The sequence below is a fragment of the Trifolium pratense genome, linkage group LG2 (genome assembly GCF_020283565.1).
Source record: "Trifolium pratense cultivar HEN17-A07 linkage group LG2, ARS_RC_1.1, whole genome shotgun sequence".
In the NCBI taxonomy this organism is placed as follows: domain Eukaryota; kingdom Viridiplantae; phylum Streptophyta; class Magnoliopsida; order Fabales; family Fabaceae; genus Trifolium; species Trifolium pratense.
This window is the reverse complement of record NC_060060.1, coordinates 5,580,227-5,598,405: the sequence shown is the minus strand read 5'-3', so window position 1 is coordinate 5,598,405 and position 18,179 is coordinate 5,580,227. Positions and strand designations below refer to the sequence as shown.

General features: G+C 36.5%; 2 protein-coding genes across 2 annotated transcripts; one reads left to right on the top strand and one right to left on the bottom strand.

Moving 5' to 3' along the window:
• Nucleotides 1-764: 764 nt before the first annotated feature.
• LOC123906544 (homeobox-leucine zipper protein HAT5) lies at nt 765-4,068 on the top strand. The gene is made up of 4 exons (XM_045956474.1): nt 765-1,296; nt 1,765-1,895; nt 2,385-2,624; nt 3,438-4,068. The coding sequence occupies exons 1-4, from the start codon at nt 1,200-1,202 to the stop codon at nt 3,831-3,833; spliced, it is 864 nt and encodes a 287-aa protein (XP_045812430.1). The 5' UTR covers nt 765-1,199; the 3' UTR covers nt 3,834-4,068.
• Nucleotides 4,069-4,975: 907 nt separating this feature from the next.
• Nucleotides 4,976-18,013, bottom strand: LOC123906543 (methyl-CpG-binding domain-containing protein 9-like). The gene is made up of 10 exons (XM_045956473.1): nt 17,187-18,013; nt 14,228-14,885; nt 12,949-14,067; nt 12,199-12,825; nt 11,147-11,452; nt 9,874-10,206; nt 9,451-9,549; nt 8,936-9,370; nt 6,199-8,421; nt 4,976-5,901 (listed from the first exon to the last, which is right to left on the bottom strand). Exons 1-10 carry the CDS (start codon nt 17,741-17,743, stop codon nt 5,605-5,607), a joined length of 6,654 nt encoding a protein of 2,217 aa, XP_045812429.1. The 5' UTR covers nt 17,744-18,013; the 3' UTR covers nt 4,976-5,604.
• Between the last annotated feature and the right edge of the window lie 166 nt (nt 18,014-18,179).

Below are 18,179 nucleotides of genomic sequence, written 5' to 3'. Positions count from 1 at the left end.
AATCTAGATGAAACAAATGCTCTAGTAGTTAGACCTATTGATAAGAATATTTGTCAAGGAGTTTTTTAGATATCGTACATGTGCAAATCATCCGCCGTTAAGCAATGGATGTATTCAACATTGTCTCATCATAATCTTAACATTCAAAAAGTTTGAGGTCAAGGATATGATGGATCTAGTAATATGCGTGTAAAGTTAAATGGTTTACAAACTTTGATTCTTCACGAATGTCATTATGCATATTATGTTCAATGTGTGATTTATCCCTTAATTTCAACTTGTTATTTTTGGATCATCTAAAGAAGTAGTTGACGTTCATACTTTTTTTCAAACTATGAATATAATTGTTAATGTTGTGTATTTTTCTTGTAAATGCAAACATGAGTTGCAAACTGCGCATGAAACCATAATTTTCAATTTGTAAATATCAATGTTAAACTACTAATATTTTTTTCTTTAACCAGTGGCTCGAGACACTGTTTAACATTTTCCTAAAAATATTATTGCTAATGTAAATATCAAAGAGTGAATTAAACTGTGATAAATTTACAAGAAACTAAATTGTCTTTTCTTTTGTAGAAAAAATGATAATCAAACACCGAAATCCAAATAAAGGCGTCTAACCTTACAAACATTTTTAAGTTGAATCAGGGATAATGACCAAAGTACTCTCTTTAGTCCAAACAAAAAGTCAAACCAATAAGGGGTAACTAAGTCATTTTACAATGAACAAACTACTATAAAAGCCACAGTCCTTTGATCTAAAGACTTTAGCCACAGAAGACACTCAGTTGCACACACTCACCACATACATACACCCTCCACAAAACCTCGCCGGAAAATCCATCTCCGGCAATCGGCGTTCCTCCAACTCCGGTGAACTCTCAAAGTTCAAAACTGAATCAAACAAAAGACCACCGGAATCGGTGGTTTTAATCTTACTGTGCATGATGGGATCTTGCATATGTCCGTTAGAAACTCCGGCGAGGTTGCTTTGGACAACTAGTTTCTTCCGTCATAAGTTAATGATCTTTTAATCCATAGCCCATCAAAGAAAATTCAATAAAAATACGAACTTTTGAATTTGAAGAGAAAAAAAATTTCATTTTTTTTTTTTTTCTGATTCTGAAAGATTATTAGTAAAAGTTGAAAATTTAGCATACCCTTTAACGTGAAGTTTGTGAAGTTGAAGTGAAAAAATGGAGTCTGGTCGTCTTTACTTTGATAGTTCTAGTTGTCGTGGTAACAACAACATGAATATGCTCTTTCTTGGGAATGCTGATCTTGGTTTTCGAGGTGATTTTCTGTTTTTGATTAATCTGTTTTTGTTAATCTGTTTGATTTTTTATGGTACCCTTTTGTTTGGATTGAATGAATTGTTGTTTGGTTTGTTTCGTGAGAAATGATAATGGTATATGTTTGGAAGGTGGGAAATTTAGGATTAGAAAAAGTTGCTTTTTTTGGTTAGAAAATGAGATGGTTTAATTTGGGTTTTTGATAAAGGAAGTAACTTGATTTTGTGTTGAATTTGGGGGAACAGAGAAATGAAGATATGATTTGATTTGGGTTTTTGTTAAAGGAAGAAACTTGGTTGTGTATTAGACTAATAATGAATTAGAATTTTTCATTTTTTTTTTGTTTTTTGATTTTCTGTGTTTTAGTGTTATGATTTGTTAATTTAGATCTTGTTTGAAGTGTTTGATGTACAAAAGAGTGTAATTTGATGAAGTTTTTTATTTTTTGATGTTTTTGAAATGAAAGTAGGAAGGTCAATGATGAGCATGGAGGAAGGCTCAAAAAGGAGACCTTTCTTTAGCTCGCCGGATGAACTGTATGATGAGGAGTATTACGAGGAGCAGTCGCCGGAGAAGAAGCGCCGCCTCACTTCCGAGCAGGTTGGTTGGTTTCCTGAATGAATTAGTATTGGTATTGGTTGTTCATGTTTGTCAATCTTTCTTATCAGCAATTAGTCTCACATTTGGTATGGTATGGGTTTAGCTTTCAATGCAGTATGTTGAAAAAAGGAGGGTTGACTTTCAATAGAAATTTAATTTTGAAAGCATTTATTAGTGTATTGTAAACCAAAAATTGCTTATACTTGTTATTAATTTTACAGATTACTGAGGGAGAAGTCTAGGGGAGGAGAGTTCAGATCCTCTCCGATGACTAAATATTTTCAGTAGGAAAGAGTAAGACTCGTTGAATATAATATAATAACAATATTTATAATAGTATTATATTCAATGAGTCTTTCTCTCTTCTGTTGAAAGATTTCAGTCACCGGATAGGAATTGAACCCCTGGATTTAACTGATCAACATGACCGATATGAGAGATATTATGTGATATTTATTTTTGTGGTTAACGGTGTGATTTGATGAATAGGTTCATCTGTTGGAGAAGAGCTTTGAGGAAGAGAACAAACTTGAGCCAGAGAGGAAGACTCAATTGGCCAAGAAGCTAGGGTTGCAGCCTAGACAGGTGGCTGTATGGTTTCAGAACCGTAGGGCTAGATGGAAGACAAAACAACTTGAAAGAGATTATGATGTTCTTAAATCTTCCTATGATTCCCTACTTTCAACATATGATTCCATTATCAAGGAGAATGAGAAACTCAAATCTGAGGTACTTATATACATGTGTTCTATTAAAAGAATTGAATCATTATATGATTAAGTATGCAATAGCAATATCATGATTTTTTTTTTTTTGGTTACATAGCAATATCATGATTTATTATTATTACTACTACTATGTGTTTGATTAAATATACAATATACTATCAGCAAATCGCAACCAATCATATGTGTGACTTAAGAATAGATAGTTAATATTAAAGTCAAATGTGTTTAATGATCTGACGGTTACAATTGATTGAACATGTATATAAACTAAGTTGTATTAGTACTATTATTGGTTAGATTTGGCTATGCTATATATGCAAATTGAGAATTTGGTGAAATCTATAATGATTAGAGTTAAGCATAAAAAAGGTAAAGAATAGAATATAAATTGTCTGTCAAAAGAGGTTATGGGTTTGAGTTTGTGTATAGGATAGAATTAGTGGCTTTACAATCAGAACTCCATCATAAGAAACAATTTCCACTTACTATAGAAGGTGATTGGGAGCTATCAAAAGAGGTCCTACAAATGAGATTCTACACTATAATAATCACATACTACCAAAAAATAGCATCTGTTCTGAACCCCACCTTGTTTGAAAATAAAGGTCTTCAAAGTAACTATGCGAATATACTTTTCTATATATCTCTAAATATGCTTAAGAGTTAAGACTTACTTTTGTGATAAAGACTAATGAATTTTTTAAAAAGAGGGTATGCAAAGTGGACCATAAAATAGTTAACAAGTGGAAATTGAAGTATTGATTATGAATCTATGATTATCTTAATTGTTAATAACATGTTGACTATTTCACAGGTGGTATCCTTAAATGAGAAGCTTCAAGTTCCAGCTAAAGATATGCCTGAAGAACCTTTATTATCAGAAAAGAAAGCTGATCCACTTCAAGTGGACATAGCTCAAATTTTCAGCATAAAGGTGGATGACCACATGAGTTCTGGAAGTGTTGGAAGTGCGGTGGTGGACGAGGGTAGTCCTCATGTCGTTGTTGACAGTGTTGATTCATACTTTCCAGCTGACAACTATGGTGGATGTGTGGCTCCTATTGAAAGAGTTCAATCAGAGGAAGATGATGGAAGTGATGATGGGAGGTGTTACTTTGATGTGTTTGTTGCATCTGAAACAACTGAGCAACAAAACCATGAAGGGGGAGAAGGATTGAATTGGTGGGGTAATATGTATTATGTTGCATGATGCAAACATTGCATTGCTTTCTTATTAAGTTACATAAGAAAGAGTAAGAACATTGTATAATTAAATGCATCATGTAATTTGGGTGCTTTGGGTGCCTAAGAGTTGGAATGTCTCTAAGCCAAGCTTAGTAAATAAAAAGTCCAGTAATTTGGGCAATGGCGTCCTGTGTTGTACTTCCAAATTTACAATAAACTATTTAAGTTAAAAGCTATAGTAAATTGTGTGCTTCTGTGTACATCATGTTCTCCCTTTGATTTCACTTTTCATTACAAGTAATTTTCTTACTCTCTATCTACCATACCATCGTTTTCACACATTCCCTTTTCTACAAAACAGGGAAAATCAACCAAAGATATTCAGGACCATTTTACTATGATGGGTAAAAGAATAGTAATTGGTTAAGGGGACATTTTCCTGTGATTTCATACTAAATGAAATAAAGGATTCACTGTTAAAAAGTATGAAATGTGAAATTTAAGACTTCAAAATTTAAAACATGTTTGCATCAGTTAAAAAGTATGAAATGTTTTCACATATAAAGTTTTTACAATGGATGGATCAATTGAAAATTTGATGTATTAACTTCAACTATTGTTAAAAATTTGTTTGTAAGCTTTCAACAGCAAATTAACACTATCACGACATTATCACGTGACAGTTTGTTTAATCATAAGAAATTTTAGTTGATGAGCACAATCTCATATCATGTCAGATTTTTATGCTGCATAACAGATTTTTTTTTTTTTAACTGCGCTACATAACAGATCTAACTCCCAAAGCTTACAGAAACCAATCCAACCTACACCCCAGAAATCATAATAAGTTTTCCTGATTCCTGATCGACATTCAGCATGTCGATAGATGACATAAAAAACCAGCATGCTGTTAAAATAGCATAACAGGCACAGGGACCACTTAGCCAGCTACATTGATGTGCAATACAAAACCTATTATTGCCACAAATCAGAAATTACATTGTCACAGTCAGCAAGATTGATGCAATTGCAACCCTTTATGGAGTTAGAGAAACTAGAACCTCATTAAGATCCATAAATTAAACCTCGCCACCACGAAGAGAGAAGAATTATAGAAACAGATGCACATTAAGAAATCAAAAAGAACTTGGCGCGAGCTAGGCAAAGTTCGATAAAGCAGATAGAAAAATGCATTGACTCTAAAAATTCCCCTGCATTCTAACACATCAGCAATGCCCAAGACAAAATCAAGGGCATGCGTGTGCAGGACTTTTTATGGGGTGAAGAGAGAATGTATAAAGAATGAAATATTGCCTACAACTGCTCAACTTAACATTGTCCGACTTCCATCCTTTCTTTTTTTTACTTCTTTTCTTCTATTCCTACTTTACATTAATTCCATTTGTATACATATATGGATCAGACTCTGCTAGAAAAATCAAAAATATAATACCACTTCTACCTATGGAGCAACCAATTGGACAGCTGCAGTAATAATCATTTCAAAATTGGATGCATCCTCATAATTCCTTCATACTGGTGCCGTCACTGAAAGCAGATAATCCTACATATTCTACTTAGCCAAAATCGAGCATCCAAGTTAGCAGGTCAGCTTTACCTATATGTACAAGAAGCGCGCAAGTGGCACCAGCAGGCTGTGGCTGCCCCCTTTAATAACCTGAAGTTGGCCAGTGACCATTTCATCCAAACGCATGCATGCATCCTCGCATGATCGTATCAGATCACATAAAGTGAAGTATCTGTCTGATTTTATCAGCCAAGAATACAGCATAAGATTAACTGTCTAGTTCCTTCCTTTTCCTGTTTGACTTCCGGCTTGCTTTGGATTTATCAGCATCCACTGTGATCACTGGTTTCAGTTCCACTGCGGCAGGAGGATCAGAGCTGTCCATTAAACTTGAATTGGGCATTTTTTCATACATAATGGCTGAATCAAGGGAGTAAATGCGAAGAGCAAGAGAAGGCAACGTAGAAGACTTTGCAGCAGCTGAGAATGATGACCAGTACCACCAGTCATTCCTTAAGAACTCCGTCTTAATCATATCCTCCAGTGAAATTATTGCCTGAATCATCTGAGAAATTGGAAGGAACACCAATCAACATACTCAAGATTAGGTTAATCGGTATTATTCTGTAATGTAGATGTACACATAAAACATATACTTCTTATTGATATTGGAGTAAATGTGAAAAGTGGAATTAATTAGTCAACAAACTGCTAGTGCTATCTATTTAACAAAGTATCTCACAGCAAGCATAGCTGCAGTGCTAAAACTCTAAGGAATGAGATGTGTCAGATGTGCTTTGATATGGCTTAATGCCCGGTAATGGAGAAATCAACATGCAAGAGTGAAAAAAATAAGACAAACCTCATATATTGTCGCTGCAGATTTGACAAATGCACACCAGGCCTGTCTTCTTTCTAACTGTGCCTTTGATGGTCTTAGAGCAACTTCCGGAAGTGCAGCATCCATATCAAGCAGATTAATTTTTAGTTGCTTCAAAATATGAGAAACTTTTCCAACTAATGGTCTCAACGACGACAAAGGAACCACACAGCAGCCATCAACTCCCTTATCTGAAGCGGAACTACAAAAAGATGAGTTTCCATCTCTCTGTTCTCCCAAAGATGATTTGTTAGATTTCCCTGCTTCGTTGCTTTCATTTGCGGCTAAACTTTCAGCAGATTTGCTTGATTTATGGTCATGGCATATGCCAGATCCATCAGTTTTTTCCTGAGAAACCCGGCTTTCTGAAGCTTTAGAAGCACCACCAACAATGCTACCATCCTTTAGGGCTAAGAATGGTGTATAATCACTAACAAAAGGAGATATGGAAGGCACAAAGGATGGGACACCATCTGAACCAATAAGACCAATTTCTCTGACAACTTCCTTGTTGGAATCATTTGTCACAAATTTTGAGCATATATCTTCGAACTTAAATGGGCAAGAGGAATTTTCATTTGAAAACTTGATCAATCTCGAACTTAGCTTGGAACATCTATTAATTGAGGTTCCAGCTGTTTCTGCATCAGCTCTGGATTTTTCATGTGAGGCATCACATTTCATGTTCCCTCTGCCTTTAGAAGACCCATTTTTTTCTTTATTCCTCTCCAAGGCCAGAAGTCCGGCATTACACTTTCCATCATTGTGTCCCTCAAACTCGTCATCGCTTAAAAAGGTTTTGTGGCAATACAAGCAATGTTTCCTAGAAGGCCATATGGGTTCTAGGCACTCACACCTATACAACTTTTCATCATTAGTTGTTCTGGCCTTTTTACTCTGCTTCTTCAACACCTCGGCAGTATCCAACTCAAAGAAGGGACCGTAATTCTTTTCCAGCAAAGAAGTGGCCTTTGTAACAAGAGAGTTAGATACTGTATTTCTTGGCAAATAAACAGGTCCTTGGTCCTCAACCTGACCTTCAGTGTGTGCATTAATAAACTCTTGAGGTCTATATTTTGGCCCCAGCATGATGGAATCTCTCAGTTCTTTTTCTTTAGGGTCACAATCTTTTAACCAACCCAATAGCTCTTCAATTTCTGAATCTGTTTCATAAACAATCCACGGTGAACTACTGCCAAAAGCATTAAGTGGTTGGGACATCAAAGGAGAGGAATCCTTGATCAGCCCTAACATCTTATAGGTATCCCTCTCAAATACTGCACAATGCTGCAGAGCAGAAAACTTCTCTGCAGAATCTTTGCTAACTGACAATCCTCTTCCATGCTGAAGAACAGCACTTGCATCAACAACTATACGTGAACGTCCTCTGGGTGTAGCCAAAGCCCAGTACAGTCGACCAATGGAATCAATACCCAAAAAATCCCGGCGAACAGAGAGCTTCAGAAGCTGTGATCCTACACTATTTATAGAGTCCTGCAGCAGTGAAATATTACGCTTGACGGCGTTGAGCTCAAGGTGGTATGTTTCTGACTCATTCACAGCATTTTGGGAAACTTCAACAGGCACACATTGCCCTTGCTGGTATGTCACACAAGTAGATACGTCCCTTACCTCACATTTCTGGTAGTTATCCTGAATATGAGTTGCTCCACTGTAGCCATTTATTTCTTGAGGCATATGATTTGACGATGGTAAAGACTTGAGGGATTTATCTGTACATTGAGACTCCGCAGCCACAGGAACTGTCCTAAGTTGTCCTTCTATAGAATTCATATGCTGGTTATCAGAATCTGAATGTGCCACAGATATTTTATCAACACTATTGAACCTACACTTCACTTTGGGAATCTCTTCTGAAGGTAGACTATCAACAAATGCCCCAGGACCACTAGGATTGGTGGTTGTAGTATGTGGCTTAACCAGACATTTACTAGTATTTGAGAACAAAGATGTGAACCCTTCCTTAAGACCAAATTCCCCGATGGTAATTTGAGACAATGTGTCAAATTTTGCAGCTTTTGTGGATAAAACATCTTCCTTAATTTTCAAGCTTTTCCACTCTACAGAAAGTGCACGCAATTTCTGATGCAACTCAACAGACAACTCTGCACACTGCTCAAGATGCTGTCGTATCAGGGAAGAATTGAGCAACTCATCACACAAAAACTTGAGAAGAAGCGTTCTCTGCAACCATTTAAAAAACATAAGCAAATACAAATACAGAGAAGATGCAGTTTTAGCAATATGCCATCATCAACCAAGTTGCATACAACAGAGCATTTTGAACTTTATAATAGAATTCAAATCAAGCATCATAACAATGTATATAATAGCTCAACTAAGAAATGAGCTTTTGCTTAGTAAGCAATACTTCAATGATGGAAAACCAATTATAGATAAAAGGGGGCTCTGTACCGAAGGAAATAAGGAAATCAAAATCAGCCATTATAAGAGTTTAGGGACAATAGATTGTTAATAAAAAAGAATACTGTTGAGATTCATTCAGATGATAATGAATGGGAAGCATATACCAGCATTATCTATTTACCAAAATAAAATGTTGTGGCACATATGTAGGAAAACATAACAAAGATACAAAGCAAAATAAAAGAACATAATGCCATTATATTCAAGCGGTTTATACGTTGTCAGCCGGGTGAAAAAATAAGGAAACATAAATAGGTGTCTGTCAACAAACCTCTCCCACGCTGTACTCCCAATATTCTTTTTCTTCAATTACAGCCGATAAATGAGTTAGTGCTTCCAAGTAAAGACAATTAATTTCTCCCTGGAATTTTTTACTACTACGTTTTCCAGTAATCTGTGCACGTTCTGTGACATCTTGAGTTGCATGTTTACCACCATTACAAGATGGACAGTACCAGTTTCCTTCAGGGATCCTTGCAAGTGGAGGATTCAAGCAATATTTATGATACTCAGCATCACATTTGTCACACAGTAAAACACTGTCATCATCCCTGTCAATTCCGCATACTTTGCAAACCCCCTCATCCCAAGGGGCCTTTGGAATCTGACTTGTTGATGCAATGAAATCGTTGATATCTTTTTTCATTTCATCGCTGATGCATCCTGCTTTAGCATAATCAGTGAACTTTTCAACATAAGTGACAACCTGTACAAAAGAAAATTAAATGTTCAATTAATAACTGAGAGCACAAAACTGATTATGTATGCACCCATCAAGGTACCAACCTCCTTATTGTATAAAAATTCAAAATTCTGGGATAATTTTTCTGACAGTTCAACTAAATCAGGTTGATCCCCAAAAGCAACACGAACATTGAACCACAGCTGCAACATCAAAATTACAATTTAGTGTACTCCATGTATTGGGAAAAGATTAATAATATTGTAAAAGTGACTTGGATCTGGCAGAAAACATATTAAAGACCGGTATTTTAAATTTTTAAGGAAACAAACAATGATGCACCTTGAGCAATGTACTCGAATAGGACACAAGCAAACATAAAAAACACTATATACATAGATAACCTTTACAAAAGATAGAAACCATACCATAATAAGAGAAAGTTGGGGCTAAAAGGAAAGAGTAGCCTAAAGAAAAAAATTAGCAGACTGCTTGTTTAAGCGATTTAAGTTTGATAGGACACATACCTCATGTACATCCTCGAGAAAAGCTTCACAAGATCCACCATACGCGCCACAAGCCAACCTTAGGTCAATAGTTCGGAAGTCGAGAGGGCGGGCCACCATAGCTGGAGTTCCAAGAAGTCCCTCATCATCATTATCAGAAGAATTTATTAATTTTCTTCCCAACAAATTGCAAAAAACTTTTGAATCGTCTGCAGCAGCTGCACGACGTAATACAATGCGGCATTGTTTCATAATTATGTCGGAAATAGATATAACAATCTTCTTTTTCATTCCCTTGTTGGGATTTGACTGCTCTCCTTCAGTTACCTCTTTCAACACTGAAAGAACTGCTTTCTGTTTATAAACAACAAGGATATCCAACTCAGGGTCATGCACTCATGCTTCATTAAAAAACCAAGCAAAATTAAGAACAGGTTATTTTAACCATGTGATCTATCACATTGTAATATAGAGAATAACATGAAGCTTTTAATTTTGTGGCTATACATTTGATGATCTTAACAGTTTTAAGAAACTGAATTTCTGTAATGAAAGAGAAAGAAGTGTGGGGGTGGGTGTTGACTATCCATATGGTCAAGATTTCTCCAACCCTTTCATTATATAAACTGTGGGTTTCATGGTGTCTTGATATACTCCCTCCATCCCTTTTTATAAGCTCCCGTTGAAATTTTTCATACATTAAAAAAAGTTGATAGTGTAGTTTATGTGAACATTTTGTGTATAACTATTAGTAAATTATCCTATGTGTATAGATGTATTTACAATTGACTTTTCATATTCCATTGTAAAGGGGCTTGTATTTAGGGTTATAGTTGGAAAAATAATGCATTTAGTAACTTGAAAAGGGGCTTATATTTAGGGACAAAAAATTTCTCTCAATGGGCTTATATTTAGGGACAAAAATTTTCTCTCAATGGGCTTATATTAGGCACGGAGGGAGTAGTAATAAGTGACAACAAAAAGGGTTAATACAAAATGCATTACTGGGTTTTCTCGTATGCATGTGGAGAGAGAACTATAAATTCACTTGCATATTACAATATGCAAGATAATACACTAGACGGCAAGAACTAATTATGTTAATATGTTAGGCAAAATATATGGTACCATTGCATCAGCCAAACCAGGCAACAAAAATAGCAGTTTCACACTAGTCTTAGCGATGTCTAGGTACATGCACTCACAAAAAAATTATAATTATAACTATATATATATATATATATATATATATATATATATATATATATAAAGGAGAAGAGTCACTAAAGGGCACCTTTGTTGGTCCAGATGCATTGCCCTTGTACACTTCCTTACTAATTGAGTGCACCAGTATTTTCCTTGCCCAATCTGGCGGATTCATCTCTAGAGCGTCATTAACACACTTTCTGATTCGGGTTCCCACATTTGTTGGTAGCTTTCTGACAGGTTCCAGAACCTGCGCCCATTCAGGAATTTTACCATCATTTGCCAATTTAATTTCAGAAGCACCATTAGCATCAGACTCCTCTTCTTCTATGATGAGTACATCATTTTCTCTGCTCAAAGAACCAAAAATCTTCTTCGTAGCCTCCGCAAGCAACTGAAAGCAAAGTTTCAAGTACAAAAAAGAAAGAAAAAAAGCTTCAGCACTACTTCTATCGTTTGTTTCAGTTTAAATACTTAACTTCTAGTCTAGAAAAAGTTCAAACAGTTGCAAAGTATAAAATTTAAAGGCAATGTATGACACAGGAAAGATATTTCCAGAAATCAAGTAGCAAAACACGCCCTCAAGCGATACCATTCGAACCTAAAGAGAGTCAAGCTAAATCTAGTCAAAATGCCTATACCAGTTCATCCCAAGTGCTAGTCCTTATAAGGAAAATTTAACATCACAAGAAAAATGAGAGTGGAACTCAAACAGTACAACATTTTGACAAGCATTTTATGAACATCATGTTTGCTAAAGCATAATGAAAATATGAAGTCTAATGAGAAGCACATAGGTTTAACATGATTCAAAGAATATTCCAAGACTATACTTGAGTTATAAGCATGACTGCTAAAATGCAAAAAGACGGTCATAGTCTTTTAGATGCAAGTATTCTTAATTTTATTATGCTTCGCAACTTAGCATAGCACTGCATGCATATTAAAGTGATCATCTTACAATCTATTTCTTGTATTAGAGCCACAAAACTCTGATTTTAGAATTGAGTTGTAATGCCAAATTAGTTTACATCAAGACCCGTATGTTAGCACTGTGAAGAAAAAGAGTAACTAATCATATTAGACAAGGTGAAGATTAAAGTTGCCAATCATTTCTTAAGACAAAAGCTAAGCTCTCACCAGTGCATCAGCTTCCATCCCAGCCACACCAGTAAGGGAACCGCACAGTAAACCACCATCGCCTCGTAAGCAACGAAATACTTTACCACTTTCACGGGCAGTAATTTCCGCAGACTCAAGGTTACCATCCATTGATAAGAAAGCCAAGATATATCTACGAGCTAGTTCTGGCCATGTCAATTCGTTGATAGGAAGCATATTGACCTTGGTTCGTTTAGCAGGAACTGCACTATCTATATCTTTCCTTCTCCCACGTCTTGTCCGAGTCTCTCCGGGTTCAGAATTCGGATCCACCAAAGCGGCCACCTTTGATTGCAGTTCACCTATTAGCACTCTTAGTAATGAATTATGGGCCTTGGTCAAAGATACACCAAAGCATCTGACATAGGTGAAAGATGCAAGCTTAACTTGGGCTTCCTCTTTCATTGCTTCTGTTTCCACTTGAATAAAAGAACTTCCCGTGGAACCTGAAGTTAAAACTTGACTTCCACCCATTCCCCTCTCAGATTTCTCAGGGAAATCTAATTCATCAAACCATGGGTTGATAAGTTCCTTCTCAAGCTCCTCTAATAACAATGGTTCTTTCAGTTCTAGAATTTCACGGAATCGCTCTAAAAGCTCCCAAACCTGAAAAAACAGAAACAAAAAAATGCAGGACTGTGGATCATAGCAATCGAAAAATAAAGCCAAAGAATGTAAAAGGATAAAATAAAGATATGAATTTCACTGCAGACAGGTACATATATATACCTGAAAAATGTCACCAATCAGTTCAGTAGGAGCCCTTGAGCACAGTGGTTTCCCAGGAGGTGGACGTCGGTCTTCCTTAACGTACTTTTCAGTCAATCTTGCCTTCTTAGACCTTCTATATAAACCTCGAACTGCTTCTTCTTCCTCCTGATATTTTGGTTGACCTTTATATTCGACCACTAGGAAACCATTGTCTACTGTTGGCAATGAAGAACTATTATTTCTACTACTCAGAAGTTCATATTGCAAAGAGTCTTGCACACCAAGATTCATTTCCAATAATTCTTGCACAAATTCAGCATCTAATCCAAATCTATCCTGCTCCAACCATTTCTCTAACAGCTCATAAAAGCCATTCAGATCATTGTCTGCATAAATTGTATCTGGAATGCTGACAGAAACAGGTGAACCAAAAAATTTATCCAACAAAGTGAAGCGGGTATCACTTTTTCCATTTCTTAAATCCCATAATCCCATTTCACTCTCAACATGTTTACAATAGAATTTAAGACTTCCTTTCTTCTTGCAAATATCCTTGCAAGAATTGATTAACTTTTGAGAAATAACTCTCCATGCTGAGGATGAGGACTGCTCTTCCACCAAAATATCACCAATTTCATCACTAAAATTCATATTATCAGCAAATGAATTTCCAGTAATCTCTTGAACTGAACCAGCAACTGGCCTTAATCCTTCTGATGCATATGCTTCATTTGAGAAACTGGCAACACAACTCAAGATGTCGTTTTCTGTTGGTGCACAAGGTTCTAAAAGCAGCATCTGGAAATTCTCATCACCATCTAAATCCATACTTTCACGAGTCTCTCTCTGACCTTCATTGGTTTCGCTCACAAATTGACAATTACTTTGCATTGAAAGGCTGATTGACCCATCTGGAATAGGAAATTCTGAACATGAACACCTTTTAATCCTAAATATAGGTCCAGAGTCACCCCCATCCAAAACTTCGCACGTAAAAAGAGAGCCAGTAATCTTGTCATGCCAACAAGATTTATAGCCCACAGGAAAGATAAGGTTAACATCATAATATGAAGGTCTCCCATCAACTTTTCCCAAAGAAAGAACATAGAAGTCCTTAAACTGCACAGGAAGTCCATCCTGAAATCATATAAAAAAAACATAAAAATCAGGCAGGAATAGGTAATTTTACTTTCACTATAAGAATTCCAGAAAATCAGATATTTGTGTGTGAAAAAACAAAAGTAACAAAACAATCTCCATAACAAAACAAAAGGAAATATCAATTAGATTCACTTACAACGGATTGATGAGGGTCGGAGTGACCATTCTCTTTTCTTCCAATCTCAGTCGCTTTTGGGACAGTCCCCTGAGCATTATCACATTCCATACTTAAATCATAAGAACAATCCTTATAATTACTATTGACCAAGGTTCCCTGCTTTTCCGCAAAACCATTGGCTGCCAGAGTCCTGGAAGACTTCCTTTTTCTGGATAGGTGAGCCCCACCTAGAGAAAGAGACATTTCATTTCTTGCTTCCGATTCCATAGAATTGTAGCCAGACGGTAGCCCCAGATAATTAGCTACTTCATACACGGAATCAAATATCTTTCCATCGGGTGCACAATAAACTGCATACAGATCAGAGCTGATCATTGATGGTCTAAGTTCCACTCGCCAACCATCCTCCAGTACGCCATGCCTTTCAGTAATAAAATCTCTAAGAGCCCGCAAAATTAACTCATTTGGACTCTGAGTCTGAGATGGTAATTCCGCAAAGCTTCTGGCCATTGATTGGGTGTGATTGAGTATATCCTCATAACCCACTCTAACAGCATGTGTCACAGCTCCAGATGCCTTTTGGAAGCCAAACACACTTCCATTGTTGAAGGTCGAATATGTGACTGGAGCACCAAATTGATTGGCACCAAGAGATTTATCACCCATAGTGTGCTTTCTAAAACCAAAGTGAATGTAAACAGTAACTACTTATAACAACTGGGAATCCTCAAATTTGATTATTACTCAACAAATTAAAAGAGGCAAATGAAAGCAGTTTGAGGCTTATAACAATTATACACAGTAAATCAAAAGTCGTAAGTTGGCAAACACAGAGCATTTCAGTGTTAAACTAAACTTAGTATGTGACGGGTCAAACATCAAGAACATCAGTGAATGACATATATGCTTAAGATTGCTTAATAATGCTGCCCGGAATCATCTCACAAACATATGAAGTTCGTTTTTAATGCCTGAATTATGTAATTTGAAAATATGAATTTATTCTTATTCACAAACTGAGGCTAGGACCAACGCCAGCTAGCTATAATCGTTTTTTATAATGATTTGTTAGTTGCCTCCACATTTTCAAATATTTGTTTCCATATAAGTTTCGTTAACATTTTAGGAAATATTTTCATTTAAATACAACATGTATTGTCAATAGAGTAAGATTGCAACATGATCACGGCGTTGCACCGTTAAGGAGGTTTATGCCGCGTTGGATTACGTTTAAATGTCGCGGGACACGTGGCTGCTATCGTGGCATGAATTGTGGTAGTTCACGCGCTTATGTAACATGTTTCTGAAAATTTTTGAAAAGTCAAAAATACCCTTAACTTTTAGGGTTTCAGAGGTAGTATTGGGTTATTTTAGGGGTTTTGGGTCAGAAAACTAGGGTTTCAAATATGAACACCCTTTATAAACTGAGACTGCTCTCATCTCAGTTTGTATGTGCCTCTTGTCAATTGGGTTAGTTTAGGGGTTCTGGGTCAGACTAGGGTTTTAAAAATGATATTGTGCCGCAGGTAACAGCGGGATGGCCATAACTCGGAAATTCTTTATACAGATTAAATATTTTATACTATATACGTATAAATCACAAATTTTGAAAAAAGATACTCAAAATTCATATATTCATAAAGAACAATAAAAAGCCATAGATCAGATCTTAAACAAATACAAGTTAATAATCACAAAAATCAAGAAAAGAAACAAATTTAAGCTTTAAAGAATGGTGAGATAAAAATAAAACATGTTGAACAGCGAACCAACGGAGAAACAGAGATCTAAAGGTAGCCAAAGAGCACGGTTACGGGGAAGTTGTCGGAAAGCTTGAAGATCGGATAGCCATGGAGTACAATTGACAAGAGGCACATACAAACTGAGATGAGAGCAATCTCAATTTATAAAGGGTGTTCATCTTTGAAACCCTAGTTTTTTGACCCAAAATCCCTAGAATACCGCAATACCTACCTTCGAAACCCTAAAAGTTAAGGGTATTTTTTACTTTTCAAAAACTTTCAGAAACATGTTACATAAGCGCGTGAACTACCACAATTCATGCCACGATAGCAGCCACGTGTCCCATGACATTTAAACGTAATCCAATGTGGCAAAGAAAGACCTTTGTAACGGCACAACGTCATGATCACGGCATAATCTTACTCTATTGACAGGAAGGGTTGTATTTAAATGAGATTTTTTCCTAAAATGGGATTGAAACTCATGGAAACAGATATTTGAAAATGTGGAGGCAACTAAGAAATCATTATAAAAAACGATTATAGCTCATATGTCATTGGCCCTAACCTCAAGAAGGTGTGTGATTACAAATGTGACAGATTTTATTCTTCATTTGGAACTAATTCCCTGTTCGCTCCCCAGTTGCTAACTTTTTTCTATAATCTACATCCGAAAAACATGGCATCTATCTCACAAACAACTTACGCAAAGTTGACTACTAACTTCCTACATATCCTAAAATCTCACAAGAGTTCTTTTATAATTTATACTCCCTCCGTCCCTATGTGTCTAGAAATTTGTAGAGGGTCTTATATTGAGGGTCAACCAAATGTTACAAAAGGGTCTTATAATTAAAGACGAAGAGAGTACAATTTAGCATTTCCCCCCAAAAAAAAAACACAACTAAACTACATCCGAAAACACGACAAAAATAAAAACAACTAAACTATTTACTAACTAACCTAAACAAATTTTCTAAGCTTTCAAAATTCAAAACTAAAAATAAACCAAAGTAAACATAACAAAAATCACAAGTTTCCAAACACAATTAAAACATCCACATACATTCTTCCATCTCAAAACTTCTTAACTCTATCAATGATAATAACAAGCTTACATTACTAGCATAAATCCAAATTCAAACCTTACTCAGGAAAAACAAACATGTAAAAAGGGTTTAACATTCATAGAGTGATCACAAAAAATAAAACAAGAATGCATGAGTTTTCCATACCTCGCATCATGCAACTCCTCCCCATCAACATCACTAGGTGGTGAAGCATTGATATCAAGAAGCTGCTTCGACTTCACACCCAACGGCCACCGTTTACTCTTCACACCACTAGCCAAACACTCACCACAAACCCACTCTCCTATACTTGCAGCACCTTGTCGACCACCGCCGCCTCGAATCCCAGCACAAGCCAGGTGAAAACTCCGCTCACAGCCGTCGCAAACTAAACAATTACCACCGCCGCCGGAGGAGGATGAGGATTTAGCACAAACGACGCAGGCAGTTGTACCAGTAGGAAGAGCAGCAGGACCACCGGGAGGTGGAGCTGGATTCTCGTGATAGGTACGAACGATGTCGATTGTTGAGTCAAGTAGGGTTTCGGGGAATGAAGAAGAAGGTGAAGGGATCTCGTTGAGGTCGATGCAGAGAATAGAACGAGTGTCTTGGTAGTTGTTAAGCGGCGGTGATTGTGGTGGTGGTTGTTGCGGCGGCGGAGGGATGTTGTTGTTGAGGTTGTTGTTACTACCGGCGGTGGAATCGGTGAGTTCCATGATCATCGGAGAAATAAAAGTGAGTGAGTTAAGAACGAGTTAGGGATTGTGGATTGTAACATTGTACGAATCGGAGAGAGAAATTGTGAAGAGATCGAAAACGAAGCTGAGATTGAAGAAGTGAACAGAGAGAGAGAGGTTTTTAGAGAGAGAAAGAGAGAGAGAGGTTTTTAGTGAGAGAAAATTCAGAAAAGAGAAAGACAGGGATGGGACCGTATCCGTATCGAAGCGTAAACACGTTCGTAAATCTCTTTCTCAGAGTTTCTGTTTCTATTCTCTCTCTCCTGCTCCTTAGAAAATAATAAATATCATCGTGACTCTGACATATCCACCGTAAAACTTAGAGACACTCACCATCCACACCGTCGTCAAATTTTATGTTCAAATTCGTATAAATTTGTTCAATCTAATAATATTGATATTGTCAATTAAGTTCACACTT